Source organism: Myxine glutinosa, chromosome 2 (assembly GCF_964187855.1).
Source record: "Myxine glutinosa chromosome 2, kmMyxGlut1.1, whole genome shotgun sequence".
Lineage (NCBI taxonomy): Eukaryota > Metazoa > Chordata > Myxini > Myxiniformes > Myxinidae > Myxine > Myxine glutinosa.
This window is the reverse complement of record NC_136262.1, coordinates 55,050,457-55,072,009: the sequence shown is the minus strand read 5'-3', so window position 1 is coordinate 55,072,009 and position 21,553 is coordinate 55,050,457. Positions and strand designations below refer to the sequence as shown.

Here is a 21,553-nt window from a genome sequence, read left to right as displayed (position 1 = left end):
CTAGTCTTCACTGCCATCAACCCCATAAGCTAGTGCTCCTTTGCCCCCCCCATGGGAAGGGTGGCAGGGATGCCAGCCTTACCCACCGGGCCCATCGCTCACTACCAATTTTGCACATCAAATTTCAACAAATCAAAAATTTGCCAATCACTACCCATCATCTGCCAATCACTACTGCCAATCCCTTGCCAATCATCAAATTTTGTTTTTCTCTAATTTTGGGTCCAAAACACTAACCTCATCACCCAGTCTACTCACTAATGCCTCTCGGTGCGCCAATTCCTGTCCAAAGCCCGGCTTCGTAAAGCCAAGCCATGAATGCGGGTTGTTCTGTGCCAGCGGCTGGATGCGTCCGGCACTCGGTGCAGGGACGGGGGCTTACCCGGGCCGAGATCCCACGCACCATCTCGGCGTGGAGCCATCCAATGTCCCGATCTCGACCTGCCGGACTGCCTCAACAAAAAGTGGTCGCCATGACGACCCTTTCTATCGGGCTGCCCGCTCCGCCTAGTGGAGCACGGACGCGGCCGTTCAAAGTGAGGCCCAGCACGCACCGAGGGCCCGATTCGGCTAAAAGTCGCTCTAACCTCTAAACCGGTTACCGTCGATGCTTCACCTGGACGCTTACACCCCGCAGCCCGTTCCTTGCTCACACATCCAGCCGTTTCCATGCTCCTCGTACCTTTCCTTACACACCCAGGTACACCCATTCCACTCACAGCCTTGGTCACACACCTGACCACCGAACACTTTGGCACACATTCGTTGGTCGCACACCTCACCAACACACCTCTTCGCACCCCCTCCTCTGTCACCTCCTCTGTGACAATCACAGGTGTGCTCTCATTCGCACACCCAACCACGTGCCTCACCACCAACTCCAGCGTGCATTCCCACTCACGCTCTACCATTCCAGGTGTGCATCCTGCCATCCCAGGTGTACATCCTCGCTCACCTGTCACAACCAACTCACTCTCCTTGTCACTCTCACTACTCTCACCTCCATTCTTGACAGCGCACTCACCCTTACTCTTGACAGCGCACTCTTTCCTCATGCACCTGTCCGTCACACACCTTTCTCGTGCACACTCTCCCGTTACACCCTCTGTAACACTCACCACACCGCGCTTCCATGTGCTCCCTCGCACACGCGCTACGACCGACTCACTCTCGCCAGCACCCTCACTCCTTGGCACGCACTTTTTCCTCACACACCCCAGAGTCGGACTTTCTCGCAGTCCTCCTTTTTCGCACACCAGACCTGTCGCACACTTCACCAATGGCCTCTCACGAACACCCGGGTCCATCTCGACCCCCAAGCTTCTTAAATCCCCTGGCGCATCATACGCACGACCATATTGGTCACCACTTACACCGGGTCCTCTTCCTCTTCGCTTCTCCTCCATCACCTGCGAATCCCTCATCCGGTTAATGAGCACATCATCACGATCCGAACACAGACTTCGGACCAATTCTTTTATCTCCTCTTTTATCTCTTTCTTATCCCCTCTCCGTCGCTTCTTAATTTCGCTCACCCCTTCTTCCACTTCTTCTAATTTCTGCTTCACCTCCTTTATTCCCCGGTACGTCTCCTCAAGCTCGTCCTCCAAGGCTACCTTGACCGTTTCCATGTGCGTCCTCACTTGCCGGTCCTTCGTCTCCATTACCTCTACCACCTCGTCCAACCTCGCTGTCAGTCCCTCACGTACCATCTGACATTCCCTCTTCGTCGCTATCAAGTCGTCTTTTAGTTCTTTCTGTGTCGCTTTTAAACCTCCTATTACCGCTGTGTTCTTTTGAACCTGCTCCACTAACTCCGTCTGTCCCACCGTCAGCTGCTCCACCTCCTGCGTCAGGTCCTCTATGCCCCCTTGTAACTTTACAGTCCCCTTTCTCACCTCCTTCTCCATGTGCTCCTGACAGTGCCTCACCTCCTCGCGCACTCCTCCGACCTCCTCACTCACACCTCTTCTGATCTCTTCTCCCATCACTTGCATCTCCTGCCCAGATGCCACCCTCATCTGCTCCATTTCCTCCCTGTGAGCATCCAGTTTGGTTTCTACCCCCATTCTGACCACCTCTATCTGCTGCCCCATTTGTTTAACTTCCCTTTCCGCTTGGTCCCTCATGTCCCTCAATTTGCCTTCCATTCTGTTTTCTAACCCCTCTAACCCATTTTTCACCCCCTCTAACTGATTCTCCTGGGCAGCCATTCTGTTTTCCACCCCCGTTAACCCATTCTTTACCTCTTTTATCCCGTTGTCTAACCCCTCACCGGTACCCCTCGCTTCGTCCCTCATTACCCCCATTTGGTTTCCCATTACCCCCAATTGGTTTCCCAATCGCTCACTCTGAGCATCCATCCGGTTCCCCATTACCCCCATCATTCTGCTTTCCATTTCTTCGCTATTCTTGTCCATAAGGGCCTTCATTTGTAGAAAAAAAAGGTTCAAATCCACCAGGGGCGCTGCCACGGTCACGGGCGCGGTCGCCGTGACCAGCGAGGCGCCATTTTGTGCGTCTGCTACCCTCGCTGCTTCGCTCTCCTCACGTCCCTCAATTTGGTCCTGGACCGACCCTGCCTCACTCTCCTCTACCGGACCCCAGCTGTCTTGATCCGCCATAGCGCGACTTTCAAAATTCGGGTTTTTATTTTCGTAAAACAAAATCAAATTTCGCCGTTATAATTTCGAGCGCGGGAAACGTGCTCCGGATCGAATTCTACCTCCCAACACCAATTGTTACCCTAGTGGTACAATTGGTGTTCCAAAATTTGGGCCTAATAAATTTAGTCCCAGGTCCGAATCCGACACTCCTGACACCAAATGTTACAGACGCGGTTGTGGATGTTGGTTTACCGAGCGGTTTGGTATGACCGCGTCTGCACGTTTACCCGATTATACTCGAACGTTTGCCGAGTCGCGCTACGCTAGATCAATGAAGGAAAAGGACACAACGGCTGGGATTAAAATGACACGACACCAGGGATACGGTTCTCAAGACCTCCGGAGGAGGTTATAATATGGCGGAAGGTTAGATTACAGGAATGAGAGGGACAGCATAGAAAGATAGGCACTTAGACACACTTATCTTATTCCCGACAGACCACAGATAAACAGGACGAAACTGACTCACACGGGGATTGATGGCAAGGAAAGCGGGCAGTCGATGGCTCAAGGTGCACTCTTGGCTCAAGGACAGAATCGACCCGGTCCGGTCCAAAGATGCGGGGAGGTATCGTCGCGCTGGGGGTGGCGTCCTTTGCTCTCCGTAGTTCAGGCGCATCTGACTTCACATCCGGTAAGTCGCTGCGTATCTCCGGCGGGGAGTGACACGCCCTCGGCTCGTTAGCTCCGCCCCAGATGGAATCGGCCCGTTGCTTCTCATTGGGTGCGGGGGGTTACCGGCTCCGCCCTTGACGAGGGGCCGACAGGCAGCCCCTTCGTGGTAACCCCGTCGGCGCACATGGGTAATGGCGGCTAACCGAGCCGGAGTGAGGACGCACACTCCCCGCGCACGCCGTTGTTGTAGTTGTTGTAGTTGTTGTTGTAGTTGTTGTTTGGGGAAGAAGATGGGAGGAGGTATGGGAAGGTCCTAAACTCACTACTGGTGCCATATAATCACATTCTGGTGCAACGAAGAGTCAGAATTAATGGAAACGAGTCCTTAACTGACATAGACTAAGAATAACTAGCAAGATGTCCGAAAGTTGTCTACGTGAGATGCGGTGGACCTGGGCACGACATTTAATGGGGGAAAAAGGGGAAGGTCGGTTCTACAGAGTGCTGTTTACAGACAATGGGACTAGGGAATGGGGGATTGGGGATAGTTGGGGAGTATTGGGGAAATAGGGGAATATTTACAAGCGGACATGGAGGCCAAATCCCATATCCGCAACAATATATTAGATGGTGATGGTAGTGGTAAGAGAATTAAATTATTTCCTACGCATAAACAAATATTTGTAGGATCGTTGTTTGAGTGGTCTAATGAACAACATTGATAGTAAGAGTAAAAGGTCCATAAGGCCAAGGGGGGGGGGGGGGGGGGTAGGAATAGAGGTGTTAAGGGGAAATGAAGGAAAATGAGGGTGAGAGGAAAATTTACATGTAAGTGAATGGAGAAATGAGGGTGGTCCACTGGTCCAGGAACAACATTTTTCCTCTACTACTGTGCTCCAAGGGATATTCAAGACCTTTGAAATATTTTTAGACCCATCCCCTGATCTGTGCCTTTCCACAACTTTATCCCGGAGGTCTTTTGAAAGCTCCTTGGTGCTCATGGTTGAGTCTTTGCTGTGAAATGCACTACCCAGCAGAGGAAACCAACAGGAACCGCTGATTTTATTCTGAAACTAGAACGGCACTCAGTGGAGAGCATACCTCCACCAGGTGATGTGTTTGAGGGCATGTCATTTGATGTCATAGTCAATGGGTTGAAGTAAACTTTGGTCGGAAGCCAAAGTTTACGTTTTGTATCCTAGAGTAGACCACAAAATCACAATACAGAATCTCATTTATTCAAAATCATTCATACACAACTTTTTGAGATATCTATGTATCTATGTATGTACTGTATCTTTATGTATGTATCCTTATCTATGTATCGTTTTTGGCCCTATCTGCCAATGGTGAAGACTCGCTTAAAAAACCTACTTGCCGGATCCGAATCCGGATCTTCACCAAAATCGTTTCATTTCGTCCTTGTTACATACGCTACATCTCCACCAAATTTCGTCCGAATCCGTCCACAACGTTTTGAGATATCTTGTTCACAAACAAACAGACAGACAGACAGGGGTGAAAACATAACCTCCATGCACCTTAGGTGGCAGAGGTAAACACCAGAATCACTACAATATAACACAGGTGGAGGCCAACTAACTTGGTGTGTGTTTTGAAGGTGATGGTTACACCTGAGCTAATTTCCAATTGATATTATAAGAGGGGAGATGGAGAGGTGGACAATGATCCAACAAAGATATTCTAGTTTTGTATTTTCTATTAATTTTCTGAAATTTGTAGAATTTGTTTTTCACTTGGAAATTGTGGATTGTGATATGTAAAATAAAGGTGGAAAAGTATGATTTCATGCTATTTCATTCCAGGCTTTAAGGCAACAAAAGGAAAAAAAATTGAAAGGAGGGGGGTGGGGGGTGTAGACTTTATATAGGCACTGTAGATCATTGATATAGATTAAAAACCATGTAGGCTACCTTGTAAAACGCTACCTGAAGGGAAAATCATGGGAAAGGACACCAGAGCGCCACCTGCTGTTTGTGCTCATTTAGAAAAGTCAGACAACCTCTTGAATATGTTCCCTTGAACACCTTTGTGGTTTAGTGTATCTATATCCACTGCTGTCAGCAGGAGTAACATATCCAAGGTCAAATGGCCAGGTCGGAAGCCAAACTGGTTGGCGGAGATTCGCGAGTTAGAGAATATATATTGTCTAAGGTCGGCCGCAATGATGTACTGTCATCCCTCGCTATATTGCGCTTCACTTTTTGCGGCTTCGGTACATCGCGGGTTTTTCTCGCTAGTATATGTAAAATTATATATCGGATTTTTCATTATATCGCGGGATTCCTATAGCCTATGCGGCCTATAGGTATTTTTATATTTTAATATTTTAATTATTTTTGCGGTAAAATAAGCATTTTCTAGCCTAAAAAATTAATATTAATATAAATAAAAATATAACACATTAATTAAAACCTGTATTAAAAGAATATTACAGTAAATCGAAATAAAATACGCATTATAAATGAGTAATAATAATATAATAATGCATTTATTTTATATAGCGCTTTTCAGGAAGCCCAAAGACGCTTTGACAGAGTGCAAAACATAATGCATAGCAAAACATAAAAACAATTGCAAAAAAAGAAGAATCAATAGGGAAATATTCAAAGCACAAAGGAGGGAGAAGGAGAGGAGATAGTCAGGGGTTAGATGCTGTGGGTTAAATGTTGAATGCAGTGTTGAACAGGTGGGTCTTGAGTGATGTTTTGAATGTGGTGAGTGAGGAGGAGTCTCTGATGGTGTGAGGTAGCGAGTTCCAGAGGGTGGGAGCAGCGATGGAGAAGGCCCTGTCCCCCCAGGATCTAAATTTGGTCCGGATGGGGGGGGGGGGGGGGTCAGGAGGTTGGTACCAGCAGAGCGGAGGTTGCGGGTGGGAGTGTGTCTGGAGAGGAGGTCAGCCAGGTAGGATGGGGCCAGGTTATGGAGGGCTTTGTAGGTCAAGAGGAGGATTTTGTACTGGATTCTCTGGGAGATGGGGAGCCAGTGAAGCTTGTAAAGGACGGGGGTGATGTGGTCACGGGTCCGGGAATGGGTGAGTAGACGGGCAGCGGAGTTCTGAATGTATTGGAGTTTATTGGTGATTGTTGAGGGTGAACCATAAAGGAGGCTATTGCAGTCGTCCAGACGGGAAGTGATGAAGGCGTGGATGAGGGTTTCTGCAGCCACGGAGGAGAGGGATGGACAGAGACGGGCGATGTTTTTCAGGTGAAAGAAGGCTGTCTTTGTGATCTGTTTAGTGTATTTGTCGAAGGAGAGGGTTTGGTCAAAGATGATGCCAAGATTCCAGATGTGAGGGGAGGTGGATACTGGGAAACCGTCGATGTTGAGGGCAAAGTTATGGGTGGACTTGGTGAGCGTTTTGGGGCCAATGATGATTATTTCAGATTTATCACAGTTAAGTTTGAGGAAGTTGATTTGAAGCCAGGATTTTATTTCAGTGATGCAGTTTGTCAGGATAGAGTGGGTGGTGGTGGAGATGGACTTGGTGGAGATGAAAAGCTGGATGTCATCGGCGAAGCAGTGGAATTGGAGACCATGACGGCGGATTAAGTGACCGAGGGGGGACAGGTAAAGGATGAAGAGGAGGGGGCCAAGAACTGAACCTTGGGGGACACCTTGGGGGAGGGGAGCAGGGGGGGATTTGCAGTTATTGGTGGAGATGAACTGACGTCTGTCAGAGAGGTATGATTTAATCCAAGAGAGGGCAGTGCCGGTAATGTTAAAGGTGGTTTCAAGTCGGGTGAGGAGGATGGTGTGATCGATGGTGTCAAAGGCGGCGCTGAGGTCGAGGAGGATGAGAATGTTGAGGTTGCCAGCGTCAGAGGAGAGGAGAAGGTCGTTGGTGATTTTGAGGAGAGCAGTTTCAGTACTGTGGTTGGAGCGGAATCCGGATTGGAATGTTTCATACAGGTTATTGGCAGAGAGGTGATGTTTGAGTTAGTAACTCCAGGGAGTAGACAAAGAATCGCGCATTTTGAAAGTCCCGTATTCTGGGGGTAATTAACTTGTCCATGATTCTGGGGGTAATTAACCCATCCGTAAGGAGGGTTCTTGGACGGTTCTTCGCTACTTTAAGTAATTTGCAAGGTTGATGCCAAACTGTGTCCTGCAGTTTAATGATCAATATGGTTTTAAGAGTCATCATACTTTGGGTAACCTCTAATTTACAATAACTTATGTTTACAACTTCGAGACACATGATCATGATGACGATTTCGATGATGTTGTCTAAAGCTGCAATTAAATTAAGTCGCTGAGTAACATGAATGACCGAGGTTGTGGAGGATGGGATTTTTCGGTCATTACCTTTTGATACAGATGAGAAATCTGCTTCATCACTGCATCAGATCAGGAATAACCACCCTCCTCACCTCCTCTCCACCCCCCACTGCTTCCTACAAATTAACCATCAGGAAGCTGCTGCATATGCAAGAGGAAGCTAATGCATTTCTTATTAATTTTCAAAATTAATCATCATCTCTATTTTGAATAGCTCATGAAGACTTCTTTATGCTTAGGCCTCAGGTTTGATTAAAGGCACTTTTGTCAATTATTGCCTTTTGCTTTCAAAAACACAATTTGCATCAATGTAAATACTTTGTTGTACTGTACTTGTGTAGTTCCATGATCATATGTGTATGTTTGTTTGTTAATTAATTGCAATTATAAAAGAACTTGCATCAATGTACTGTACAGCTATATATACACGTACAAATATTTTTCTAATACGTAAGGACTAAGGATGGGTCTCAAAAGTGTGTTTAAGAGTGTAGAAAGGGTTCATAAGAGCGTGGGAAAGGTTTATAAGAGTATGGGGAGGGTTTTTAAAGGCTTAAAATATATAAAAATAATAAAATTAATATATGGTTTCTACTTCGCGGATTTTCACCTATCGCGGGGGTTCTGGAACGTAACCCCCGCGATAAACGAGGGATGACTGTATTCCATTAATTTTCTTATGATGCAGAGAAGACTGAAAGAAAGACTTTATGCCTGACTGAAATTGAAAGCTCTGTAGATCTAGGGATCCACTTTGGAACTTTTCATATGGATATGAGTGATATTTTGCAACTTTCCAAAATGGAGGAAGTTGCCCATACAAGAGGGATGAGTAAAAGAGAGTGAAGACAGTATATGATAGGACTGAAGCACTGTTGCTGAAGATTATAGCACTTCGCCATCACAACCGGCTGTGGAAGAGGTGTCAAGCTGAGTAAGAAATATCTCCAATATGGGATAGGTGAAGTCCACGTGCTACAGGGAACGTTCTGTATTGGGGGGGGGGGGGGGGGGGGGATTAAATAGTAAGCAGTAAATATTGGAATGGGATGATGGACCTCTCTTGACAGAAGAAAACAGATTTTGTGCCAGAGCAATCAGCTTTACCAAATTGCCATTTACATTTGTGCCTTGGGGGTTCTCAAATAACTGCCAAAGATATGCCCACATTTCCCAACACATGGTCAGAAGAGTGTGGAGGAGCTGGAGAGGAGCAGAACAAGTTTGATATGACAAGGCCCATGAAAGTAATGAATGGTTGTCTTTGGGGAGGTGTGTGTGTGTGTGTGTGTGTGTGTGTGTGTGTGTGTGTGTGTGTGTGTGTGTGTGTGTGTGTGTGTGTGTGTGTGTGTGTGTGTGTGTGTGTGTGTAAATGAACAGGTTCACTTGTGTCTCAGAATTACTTAACTGCTCGGCCATGCACTGAAGTATGTGGATCATCACAAAGCTAGCTGACAAGGTGGCAATTAATGTCTCGACATATCAGAAGAGTTACCAGGGGTGAGCTGAGAGTAGAGTGTTGATGTTTCAGAGAGAGCCTCGTATATGCCGTCTTCGGAGTTGCGGAGATGGTAGACCACGCAAAGAAGCAATACGTTGTTATGGAGAGGCACACAAAGTCAAACCTACTCATACATTTACAATCTTCAGCAATTCAAAGCCTGGATCAACAAGGTCTCCCTCTCTTGGCCCTCCTCTTTTATATCTCCCTCCTGCCCCTTGCAACAGGTCGTTCTGATGCCTATATGAGTCTATCCTTTGTCCTGTAACCTTCCATTTCGATAAATTATTACAAACTAGGGCATGCCCGTACTATATATATATCTAAAATTATATCCCCCCCCCCTCTATTTACATGAAATGGTTTGGTCCAAAGCGAACGGCTTCCGGAGTTTGGTAAAGAAATCGCCATCGCGTGCACAAACGCGCAGGAAAGCGAATGAATCGCAAATTCGTTTTTATTAGTTTTAAAACATAGTTTAACGCCAACATAGTTTGCAAACGTGAAATAAATGAATACGCTCTCAAATGTGCCATCCGAGGCAGAGTGTGTCCGCCACGTTCGGCACACGCGATAGTTCGCTGCTCTCTGATTGGTTGAATCGTTTTTTGGACATAGCTCGGTAAGTAATTGTCCGATTAATATGAAACCTTGAAAAGGCACATCCTCGGGTCCCCAGCAATATACCTGGCAAGTTAAAAGTATATCGGACCCGTGGTTGTCGAGAAACAGCGGTCACAGACAAACGTACAGACGTACAAACGTACAGAGATTACTGGAATTATAGATAGACTAGGGCATGCCCGTACTATATATATGCCCGTACTATATATCTATCTAAAATTATATCCCCCCCCTCTATTTACATGAAATGGTTTGGTCCATTCGCAACGCCAAAGCGAACGGCGAACGGCTTGCGAGTACAGTGACAATCCCCCCCCCCCTCTATTTACATGAAATGGTTTCGTCCATTCGCAACGACCACAGAACCCCCCCCCCCCCCTCTATTTACATGGAATGGTTTGGTCCATTCGCAACGCCGGCACACGCGATCGTTCGCTGCTCTCTGATTGGTTGAATCGTTTTTTGGACATAGCTCGGTAAGTAATTGTCCGATTAATATGAAACCTTGAAAAGGCACATCCTCGGGTCCCCAGCAATATACCTGGCAAGTGAAAAGTATATCGGACCCGTGGTTGTCGAGAAACAGCGGTCACAGACAGACAAACGTACAAACGTACAGACAGAGATTACTGGAATTATAGATAGATGAGCCTGACCCATGGACCTGATGATGGCCTGACAAAATTATCACAACTTTACTCTCCCAAACAGCACTTTGTCATTAACATAATGTTGATATTGAGGATTTCATATTGCTCAAAAAACATCTCCATTAACTGATTGAGATTGGTGTCCAAAATGGTGTACCTAAAATGATCCTGGATCAAAAAGTCTCTCTATCTATCTCTCGATTTCTGTCTCTCTCTATCTCAATATGTATCTATTTTAGTCTTTCACTCTCATAGTAGAGGACCTGGCTTAGACATGTATGCACATAATTTAGGAGAGGATAACTCAACTGTTATAGGCTAATATGACCCCAAGGAACAACTTGGGATGTGTGCCAAAATCTCTATCCGGGACGAAAAGCCCGAAAATGACCACGCCCCTTTTAAAATGACCACGCCCTTTTTCATCAGAAGTGCTACTTCCGACATAGCTGTATCTTCGAAACCGTTGGAGCTACAGATTTTCTGAGGTGCTCAAAATGTTCAGAATGGCCATGTTTAGGGGGATCATAGAAGAGTGTAAAATTTCTAATTTGATATTTTACGAGAAAATGGCTAAAAACCGTTAGGTCAACTTATTACCACACAACTACCTACATACTGGAATTGCCATATATTTATAACCGTTGAGTTATCCTCTCCTAATTATGTGCATACATGTCTAAGCCAGGTCCTCTACTAATTAATATAATCATTCAATTATAAACTAACAAGACTGCTTCATAGCACCAGTGCTACAAGATCCGGAGAGAGTGAAACAGTGAGAGAACGACTTATCCATCCAGTGTCGCAGAGATAATATCTCACTGAAGTACAGCGAAATGGTAAGACAAGCTTTAATTTATTTACCTAGTCTTATATCTGTGGCTTCTGTGGGTTAGAAAAGTAGAAAAGCACCACGCCACGGTAAAGGGAGGATGCAGTTAAAGGAGACGCATTTTGCAGTTTGCGCATGTTACAGTACACCCAGTACAGTACAGTTGTGGTTCCACCTCTACCGCGGATTAGAGGCCAAGAGGGGTCTTTTGTTTGAGGTGGAAAATATTTGATGGTAGAGCAAACTTTCGTCTTAGCTTTGCCTAGCAATCTAATAGTAGTATAATTGTATTGGTGATAGTGATATCCCATGCCGATCGAGAATTTGAAACATGTTTATTTTATATTCAGGATGAGGTACCTCTCGCTGCTCCTTGTGCTACACCTAAGCCGATCAAGCCGATCAATCTCGAGGAGTGCATCCTATGCCAGAAGAAGAAGCGATCTGAGTACCTCTCTAGTGGTGAAATCGGTAGGGGGGTATATTGTTTCGATTGCCAAACAAACAGAGAGTAATGACACTCGAGCTGCTAGGGTTCTTCGACTGACAGTGCAAGAGCAGGGTATCATAAAATACCACACCTCATCTTGCTACAGAAGTTGTCAAAGGGATATGGCTAAGACTGGCAGCATAACCCAACCATTAGAACAATCAGAACCATCTCAGCAGGGGCTTATTGATGATACATCTGAGCGACGCAGCAAGAGATTTAAGTCCAGTGTAACTACAAATGTCTGTATCATTTGTGGTGCAGGTTGCAAGACAGTTAAACAGAATAAAATACACACATTGTTCAGAATCTGTGAAAAGCCGATGGCCCAAAAACTACTAAATGCGGCCATGTTGTTCAAGGACCAAGTGTACACTGAAACAGCGGCAATGTGTGAGCTAGATGATGTTTTTGTGGTTGATATCCGATATCACGACCATTGTTGTAAAGGCTATTTCAATAAATATCACGCTAAAATTGAGGAAATACTGAAAAACCTCGAAATGGAGGATTCGGTAACAGCCGGAGACGACTCCTTCAAGGCTAGATTTTTAGCCCTTGGGCTTGATTTTAGTAGGTCAGCACACAGTCTGACTTCCATCAGAGACAGGCTAAATGAAGATTCAGCTGGAATAGTGTCAAACAGAGCTGTAAAGAAGCTAATCATCGAGCTGTATGGAGACGCCGTCTGCTTTACATACCCAAATAACAAACACATATCCCAGATGGTACTTTTTACCAAGAGTTCTCCAGAGGCCTTGGTAGAGTCCCTGAGAGTTTCACCTGTCAAACGGGTTGCAACTGAGCTGGTGCAGGAGCTGAAAGAATACAGGTTTGGACTGCAGATGAGCTTCTGTGAGCCCCAAGACCTCCAACTGTCCATGGACAGATTCATTAAGAACCCACCACCAAGATGGGAGGAGTTTTGCTCCTATATTTTCAAGGGGAAAACAACCTCTCAGCTGAAGACTGATGTAGTCTTTCAAATTCTGCACTACATCCTGACTGATGGCAAGGAACCAACACCTTTCCATGTCATGGTGGCTCATGGAGTGCACACTCTGACACGATCAAAAGAGCTAGTGACCACTCTTAACCATCACGGAATGTGTGTCAGCTACAACACAGTCAAGAGGATTGATGTGGACCTCGCTAAACGGATCATCACTACAGCAGGTGACAACAGAGTACCTCTTCCTGAAGCAACAAGCCCATTAAATGGGGCATTTGACAACTTTGACCGCAATGAAAGCACCCTGGCAGGAACAGGCTCCACACACGATACCATCCTTGTTCTCTTACAAAATGTTCCAATTAATCGGGAGAAACCATCAGAGGAGAGTGAGATCTCTGCAAGGCCCCTTGCCACTCAGAGCCGGACCACAGTAAAGCTTAGGTCTAAAGTCAGTTGCCAACAGCTCATCAGGCTGGGGGCAGTGAAGGAGCACGGGGAGATACCCATCAACTACAAGGTATCAGAGACCCTCTCCAATTCTACTACACTGGGCCTGATAGCCCCAGCAACAGTTGTTGATCCAACAACAGTCTCTACTACAGCAGCAGAACCCTCTACCTCAGCAACAGAGACCACCACTGTAGTATCTGATGTGATACACACTTCCACGGCACACTAACATACACACTAACGGTTTTTAGCCATTTTCTCGTAAAATATCAAATTCGAAATTTTACACTCTTCTATGATCCCCCTAAACATGGACACTCTGAACATTTTGAGCACCTCAGAAAATGTGTACCTCCAACGGTTTCGAAGATACAGCTATGTCGGAAGTAGCACTTCTGATGAAAAAGGGCGTGGTCATTTATAAAAGGGCGTGGTCATTTTCGGGCTTTTCGTCCCGGATAGAGATTTTCGCACACATCCCAAGTTGTTCCTTGGGGTCATATTAGCCTATAACAGTTGAGTTATCCTCTCCTAAATTATGTGCATACATATCTAAGCCAGGTCCTAGACTATCAGCTTTACAGCTCTATGTCTTTCTCTTTCTCACTCTGGCTGTTGCTGCCTGATTGGATGTCCTTCAGTCACAACTAATGTTGTGGACCCACTGTTCGGAGATGTTCTGGGATTGGAAGGTCGAAACCTCGATGATGGACAGTTTCGAGCTCCATCCCTCTCTGATGACATGGATCACCATGGAATCACTAGGCAGTCATTGAGTTGAAGGAATTCTAAAGATCTCTCTCTCTCTCTCTCTCTTAGATTAATGAACAGGGTTAAATAATTAAATTGATATATGTGGGGAAATTACATGCCCAGTCCAGGAATCGAGTCCAGGTCCTCTGGAAAACTGTACTAGTGCTCTGCCGATAGCTCAGATGACTGAGCACTGGTACGGTTTTCCAGAGGACCTGGGCTCGATTCCTGGCCTGAGCATGTAATTTTCCCACAAATATAAATCTCTCTCGCTTCTATCAGTCTTTCTCTCCAGGTTTCTCTCTCTCGCTCTCTTTCTCCCATACCTTGACCATATCATTTTCCATATCACATTATTCTCTTGCATGCATCTCATAATGCCATTTGAATTCCCATTCTCACCTATTGGATATATTCTCAATTTTCCCCCTTGGTATCATCCTTATTTTAAAAGGTCCATACATTCCATTACTTTTATCATTTTTTATGCCTGATGCCATGTTCTTCTTGTTTATGCAGCAGAACAAATATGTGTGCAGGCAATAGTCTTGAGTGGCATAATGTCAGTGGGATCGGTCTCTATCTTTGGTTCATAGTTCTCTATGCCAGGCTCATCATTCTTCACCCAAGATGTTTTTTAAAAATTAATCAGCCACTTCCTGTTCCCTGTGTGACTTGCCATCGGTAGTTTCTGACCTCTGTCTCACCTTCATAATACTTCACAGTTTCATCATAAACTCTTTCTTTTGAGTCATCAATTGTGCTTACTTACTCCACACCTTAAAAAATAATTTCCTCAAATTTTCACTCTGCTATTTATCATATCATATCTTCTACCACTCAACAACGTCGATCGCACATGTTCATCTCACCTTGCCAATCTTACACCATCCTGCCCTCATCGCCTCTTCCTGCCTTCCCCATCTCCCTATGTCCCAAAACTTTCAATACCCAAACTTTCCTCTCCTTCCCATGTGGCATGCCTTCCCCACCACCCCATATCCCCCTTCATCACCCTCCTCCTCTATGGGCTGCCCCCTCGGCCCCACACCTTTCCCCACCCGCCACCCACAGCTGCCCTGTGCCAGGCTGCATGGGTCAGGGTCATGTTTCGAGAAAGTACACATCTCACCGCAGTGCTTCAGGCTGCCCGCTGGTGACACGGCGCCAACGTGACTCCTGTACCTTTGGCACAACACCTTCGCCACCTGCTGCTCCTGCAATCACCATAAGTGGGTGGAAGGCAGGAAAGTCTGAGGGGGTGCAGTGCCCAACACCAGGCTGTGATGGGTCTGGCCATGCCAGCGGCTCCTTCCTCTCACATCGCAGGTGACATTGTGTGCATTATTAGCTCTTCACCAACTGATTGCACACGCTTATAGCCGAGCCTCTGTCTTAAACTGCTCCAAAAGCAAATTTTGTAGAATGTTGTTGCTTGTTGTGTTTGTAGACTTTGTTCGCACATGTCCTGTAGCTCTGTGGTGTGCTCGCTTCAACCTCTTATGATGAAAGCGATTCGACAGAAGTCATGGTTTACACCTAGAATAGGTCAATTATATCACAGTGCTGTTTCCCTTAGCTTGTCTGGCTGTCCTCGAGCCACAACAGCCATGAAGAGGGCCAAGCTCTCCAGTGAAGAAATGCTCACCATTAAGATACGTGCCACCAATGGTGAGTTCGCTTTCCTTACCTCACCCTGTTTTTACAGTTTCCAACCCGTGTCACAGCGCATTAGACAGGCCCAACTACTCTGTGCAAGACCACAGCAACACCTCTAAACTTCCTTCCACAGCATGGTGTACCAGACCTTATACCATGACTTTCCTCCTGCTTCTCCAGGCGTGGAGAATGATGAGGAGATGCAGCAACTTGATGAGGAGATCAAGGAGCTCAGTAAATCTAACTCCATGATGGAAGCAGACATGATACATCTAAAGACACAGGTTGGTTTGGTAAAAGTCAACATTCTTGGCTTTCGCGGTTACCCTGAAAATGACTGCTTGTTTTACTTTATTGCTATCCAACTCTGGCATGTCACCACGGCCGGTATTCAAGCGTCTCAGTTGGCTGCACATGCAGGTGTCAGTACTGATTCTTGATGCAAATACTGCTGTGCTTTTAGTTGTTCGTATTACTCCAGCTGCTTTTGGAGTTGCATGCCATGAGTCATATTTATTCTATACGTGCATGGTGCAGATCACAAGCATGGAAAGCAGCCTGCAAAACATGGAGCAGGAGAACAGGCTAATCGAAGAGCAAAATGGATCACTCATACATGAGCTGCGTACTCTTAGTCAGGCACTCATCCGGAGTCTCGCCCATGTGCAACTTCCGCACATGGTAAGGCCTGTGCCATCCTGTCCTCCATGTCACAATGAAGCACCCACCTGAAAAAAAATGGTTCTCTTGCAACAGTTATCATCTTTCATCTTTCCTATCTTCAAGCATCGATACCCACACCGAGTCATGTAATGTCATCGTGCTGGTATTTTTATGGAAGGTTCATGGCATTCTGGAATCTGCTTCTGGTTGTCAGAGATTATTGAAGCTGAATTATCAAACCTTTGCCCAAAATATTATTACAAGGTTGTATATATATATATATATATATATATATATATATATATATATATATATATATATATATATATATATATATATATATATATATATATATATATATATCAGTACAGTATATACTGTACTGACAGCACATTATCATTTTTGTTGTACAGAGTGGCCTGAAAGTTGGTATACCCTCCCCAGTAAAGCATTCATTCTTAAAATATTTTAATATACAGGTTTTATTGTGCAGTTCTGTGAAACTCCAACATTCACGGATTCGACATTGGCGGCATTTTTCAGGAACGTATCCCACGCGAATGTCGGGGTCTTACTGTACTTATGATAATTAATCAGTCATCGTATCTGTACACGCTCCATCGTTCTCCTTGCACCCACTGAATTTGTTGCCAAGTTCTCGTAAACAGGAGGAGAATGGTGGGAGGTAGGTGCAAGAAATGTAGCTGTAGTTGGGGAGCACACCCCCAGATTTTGGAAGTTGTGGACACCTCGTGCTTTGTTTGGTTTCCTAATGTTTTTTCAAACTTCAGACCTTCCTGAACAATATTCCAGAGGGCAACCTTCTGAGATCCTCAATCCTGTGTACCTCACTGTGAAAATGGCGTTTACATTTATCCTGCTGGGTTTTCCGAAATCCAATTCAACAATATATGCAATTTCCTCGTACATTCAACAAAAATAATGCTACCAATCAAAATTTGGTGTCAAAATGACCAGAATGACGAGGGCCATTGCATAAAGAAACAAAAGGTAGATATTTGATTTTTATTTGAAAGAGGGACACAATAATGAAAAATTTTCGATAGAAATCTCTTTGGGTCATATAAAAATCATATAAATCATTATCTACTATATAAGAGAGCCGTTGGTCTGTCTGTCTGTGTGTGTCGCCATTTTTCTCAGAGTTGGCTGAACGGATCTTCGTCAAACTTTCAGAAGTTCATCAGTGAGTGCCTGGGAATGTTTTAGGCAAAAAATAAAAAATAAAAAAATTGAAATTTTTGTTTTTGTTTTTTGGGGGATTTTTAAAAAATCGCTCTTTAGTCCCTAAGCCTTTTTGATTAATTCCAGTTATAATTATATACAAGTACACATTCACATAAATGAATACAAAACAATTTGCAAACATTTGAACACAAATAAATCAAACGATTCCGGAATTGTATGAAGTTGGTGGTAAGGCTTCTTCTTCTTCCTGAACGTCATCATACTTAACTCAAAAACGTGATGAGCGGCACATTCAGCAGCATATATTTAACAAAAAGGTAAAATGATGATTTGACATTTTTGATGGATTCTGATTTGGATGTAATTGCTTTTCCATTATATTTGCCCTCATTTCAAATATGTTAATGTTTCTTTTTCGCTTGAGCAACGCCAGGTAGTCCAGCTATAAACACTTTTATACTTTTATTTACTCGGGGGTACAAATACATCTTTGGCTGGGGGGTAACATTGGCTATGTGGCTGTGGCCTCGTTCGCTTTCTTTTTCGATTACTCGATTTCCTTATTCGATGTTGATCGATTTCTTACAAGGTGCATGTGGTGCTATCAGTATATAACTTTTTTTCTCTCAATTTACAGGTATATGGAATTGTGTATTCCTGTAATAAGTTAGGCAAGATGTGTTTTGAGTTAATTTAATTCCGTTGGTATTTATACAAGCCGGAGAACTCATGCATTCGGGAGAATGTCGAGATGGTTATCACACTGTTGACTGCATTTTTGACCTGTGGACATCAAATCATCGATCCAGGCCTGTGAACATCGAAAATCGATCAGAACCATTGGCCTCATCACGTGGAATCTTCGGCGTTCGGCCTCACCGCTGCAGACATCAAACTGAAAGAATCCTTGAACCAGCAGGTTATGCACACAAATTACTACATGAAGCCATGGAAAAACTACTGGGAGTCATTTGAATAATTGCACATGAAAGGGAATGCTGACGTTCACTTCCTGAAGAAACTCGTTGATGACTTGGAAAGCCTCTGCAACATCCTGGAAAAGAAGCACACTGATGGACCATGCATCATTGAGGCAAGCCTCCCATGGGAGTCCCTATTCAAGCTGCAGGAACAGATCTCCCAACACACGTCCTCTGGAGAAGCTACATCAAAATGATTGACATTCTTCGCTTCACAGCTGCTCAGCGGACAGGCAATGGGGAGCAGAGTTTGGCAGAAGCTGGCAATATGCTGCCGGCAATCACAATTCAAAGAAATGATGAACATTCCAATGAGGAATAGAGTACATCCGCACCATAAGGAAGGAAAACCCAAAGCTGTTGACGACATAATTGAGTGCATCACACAGAACATGATCACCCCTTTTCAAGTAAACTCTAATGACATGCTTAATATAGCAACAGGACAGGCAGCAATGAAGTCATTGAGAACGACTAACATATGTTCAGCAAACTGGGAAGAACGAGGCAGACACGTTTGAAGTAAAACTTCAAGTGAAAAAAGTAAAGCTTCACACATTTGAAGAAATGCATTCAAAACAAAAGCAGCAAAGCCGACCCTAAAAGTACAAAGAGCAGTTGATTAATGATGTGACCATTATAAAGCCCATTCTTCAACTCAAAGCTGTAGGATTGGATGTAAACCTGGAGAAGACAATAGGCAAATGTGAATGCTCGAAAGTTCTGCCGTCACTATTTGAGTCAGATGTCACGGAAACGGGCGGATGTGTCACGGGAAAAAAAAATCAACATGGCTTGCAGCCTTATGGAAATAATTTCGTCTGGAAGTAATGGGTACTTTGCCAGACCCTGACGAGAGTACTGTCCTAATTGTGGACGCAATGTGCTTCATCCAACGACATCGGTTTCTTGAAGGTGAAACATTCAATCAGTACCAAGCCAGACTTCTGCGCAAACTCATGTGTGCAATGCCAGCCAACTGCATCAGTGTCCATTTCCCTGGGGACAGGTATGACCATGTGGCATGTAGAAAATGATTAGTGACAATGACAGGGTGCACACAATCCTCAAAAAAGAGTATGAGATCAATGGGACAATCAAGACGCTGCTCTTCAAGGAGTTCATGACGTCCAAAGACAACAAGAAAAAGCTCCACGGTTTCCTATGCTTTTCTTCAGAGAAGGCAGAGAGCCAGAAAGTCATCACAATGGATTTGTTCCTCTTATAGTGGGGCAACTTAGCATAACAATTGTGCATTTTGAGGAAAGCACCAAATTTGGCACACTAGTAGACTATCATATTATGAAAAGATCTGGATATTGGGCCATCTCAGATTCAGAGATTCGATTTTTGCAAGATTTCGATTCGATTGGGATCGAAGAGAACACCTTCTTCATCTTCTGTACAGTGAAGTTGCCAGCCCTGAATTCTCTGGCTACATCTGGGTGCTTCATTGGGAGTGCAACGACGTCCCTCAGGTGAACAGGGACCCACCTGGCATAGTGTGTGTGGTCTAAGGCATGGAACCATGGGACCAGTTCCGTCAGGGCATCAAGGTACATCGTGAATGAAGCCTGCCGCAGAGAACGCACGTAGACCAGTACCAACATCTCTAGTTCCAGCACAGTTGCCCAGTACTGAAATTTGGGAATGTCTTCTCCTCTCTGGTGACACCAGTCTTCGAACTCAGGCAGGTCTTCTGCATCATCAGCATATGTCATACAGTGGCGTTCATACCCACGGTGTTGCAGGATGTGCAGTGTCGCTGCAGTGATTTGATGAGCTCTTCTTGTGCGGGTGACGTGGGCAGCTCGCAGGAAGGAGTCGGCCGTCCCTGGCGTTGCAATCTCAGCTTGCAAATCTGCAAAATCTGCAAATCTTGCAAAAATCAAATCTCTGAATCTGAGATGGCCCAATATCCAGATATTTTCATAATATGATAATCTACTAGTGTGCCAAATTTGGTGCTTTCCTCACAAAGTGCACAATTGTTATGCTATATTTAGCTTAGCTGCCGGACTATTGGTGGATTTGTGGGTGAGAAGAAAAGCATATGTGTCACATCAGCTGACATCATAGATGTTCCCGGTCAAGCATCAAGCCAGGAAGAATGTGATACACGGATCGTGGCACATGCCATATTCAGTATACAGTGATTAGGCACTGAACGTGTTGTGGTCTTTGTTAATGCTGGTGTACTATTCAACTACACTGCTACATGATGTCGAGTTGTGGATTTAAAAAAGTCTCCATCAGTGGGTGCCTGTTCATGAGCTGGCAAAGTTTTTGGCTTCTGTAGCCTCCAGCCCTTCCTTTATGCCTTCTCTGGAAAATATGACACAAACTTCATCTCTGGCATTGGCAAGACAAAGGTCCTGAAGTTTCATCATCAAATAGATTGTGAAGTTCTTGCAAGATATGGAGAAAGCGACAACCTGGAGGTGATAGATGAAATCATACAAACAGCTAGGAACCTGTTGATGGCATTATATGGTGGAGAAACGTTCTCTTCATTAGCAGCACTTCGTGTCCATCTATTCATTGCTTGTGGAAACTCGAAGGACGTTAGTTGTTTGCTCCCTACAGAGGATGCATTCAAGCAACATCTGTTGAGATGTCTCTTTGCTATGCTGGTTCAGAAAACAACAGACGTCGCCGTGCCAATCTTGCCTCCAGCCACGGCATTCAGTTGGAAGGTGGGAGAATATTTGCTGCTAGTACGTATGATATTGCTGCCTTTTCCAGAGCTCACACAATATCTCACAAACTGCAAATGTGTGACAAGCAATTATACTCGCAACTGCTCTTGCCAGAAATATCAAGTGCCATGTTGTGTGGCTTGCAAATGTGAAGGCAAGAAGGGAAAATGTGAGTGAGCACTGATTCTTGAAACACTCTCTGAAACTGATGGTTCAGAGGACAGTGACATGGACGATTGAATATATCACTTAATATGACTAAAAAAAAAAACACCTTTAGAGGCCATTTTTCCCGCAGAGCAGGGGTTGGCCTTTTTTTGGGCACCGTGGTCCCCTTTTTGAAGCAATGTTTTATGGCCGGATGCCCTTCCTACCGCCAACCCTGTTAGTCGCCTCTTGTGACACACAGGGAACTACCAGCAAGCTGGTACTCAATTTTCCGACCTCGGAAGGATGACAGGCTGAGTCAACCCCCCTGGCATTAATTCAGCGATCAACCAGG

At 44.9% G+C, this 21,553-nt stretch overlaps 1 protein-coding gene across 4 annotated transcripts in view; it reads left to right on the top strand.

The window, feature by feature from the left end:
• LOC137421785 (myelin transcription factor 1-like protein) overlaps positions 1-21,553 on the top strand; it is a 253,738-nt gene that overhangs the window by 228,821 nt on the left and 3,364 nt on the right. Inside the window, exons 18-21 of one of the 4 annotated variants that reach the window (XM_068108183.2) lie at positions 14,979-15,170; positions 15,421-15,512; positions 15,681-15,784; positions 16,038-16,181. In XM_068108183.2, coding sequence (XP_067964284.2) covers positions 14,979-15,170; positions 15,421-15,512; positions 15,681-15,784; positions 16,038-16,181 — 532 coding nt within the window. Of the gene's footprint in view, positions 1-14,915; positions 15,171-15,420; positions 15,513-15,549; positions 15,785-16,037; positions 16,182-21,553 lie in introns of those variants that run through there. The other 3 variants (XM_068108181.2, XM_068108184.2, XM_068108185.2) reach the window with 3 other exon arrangements.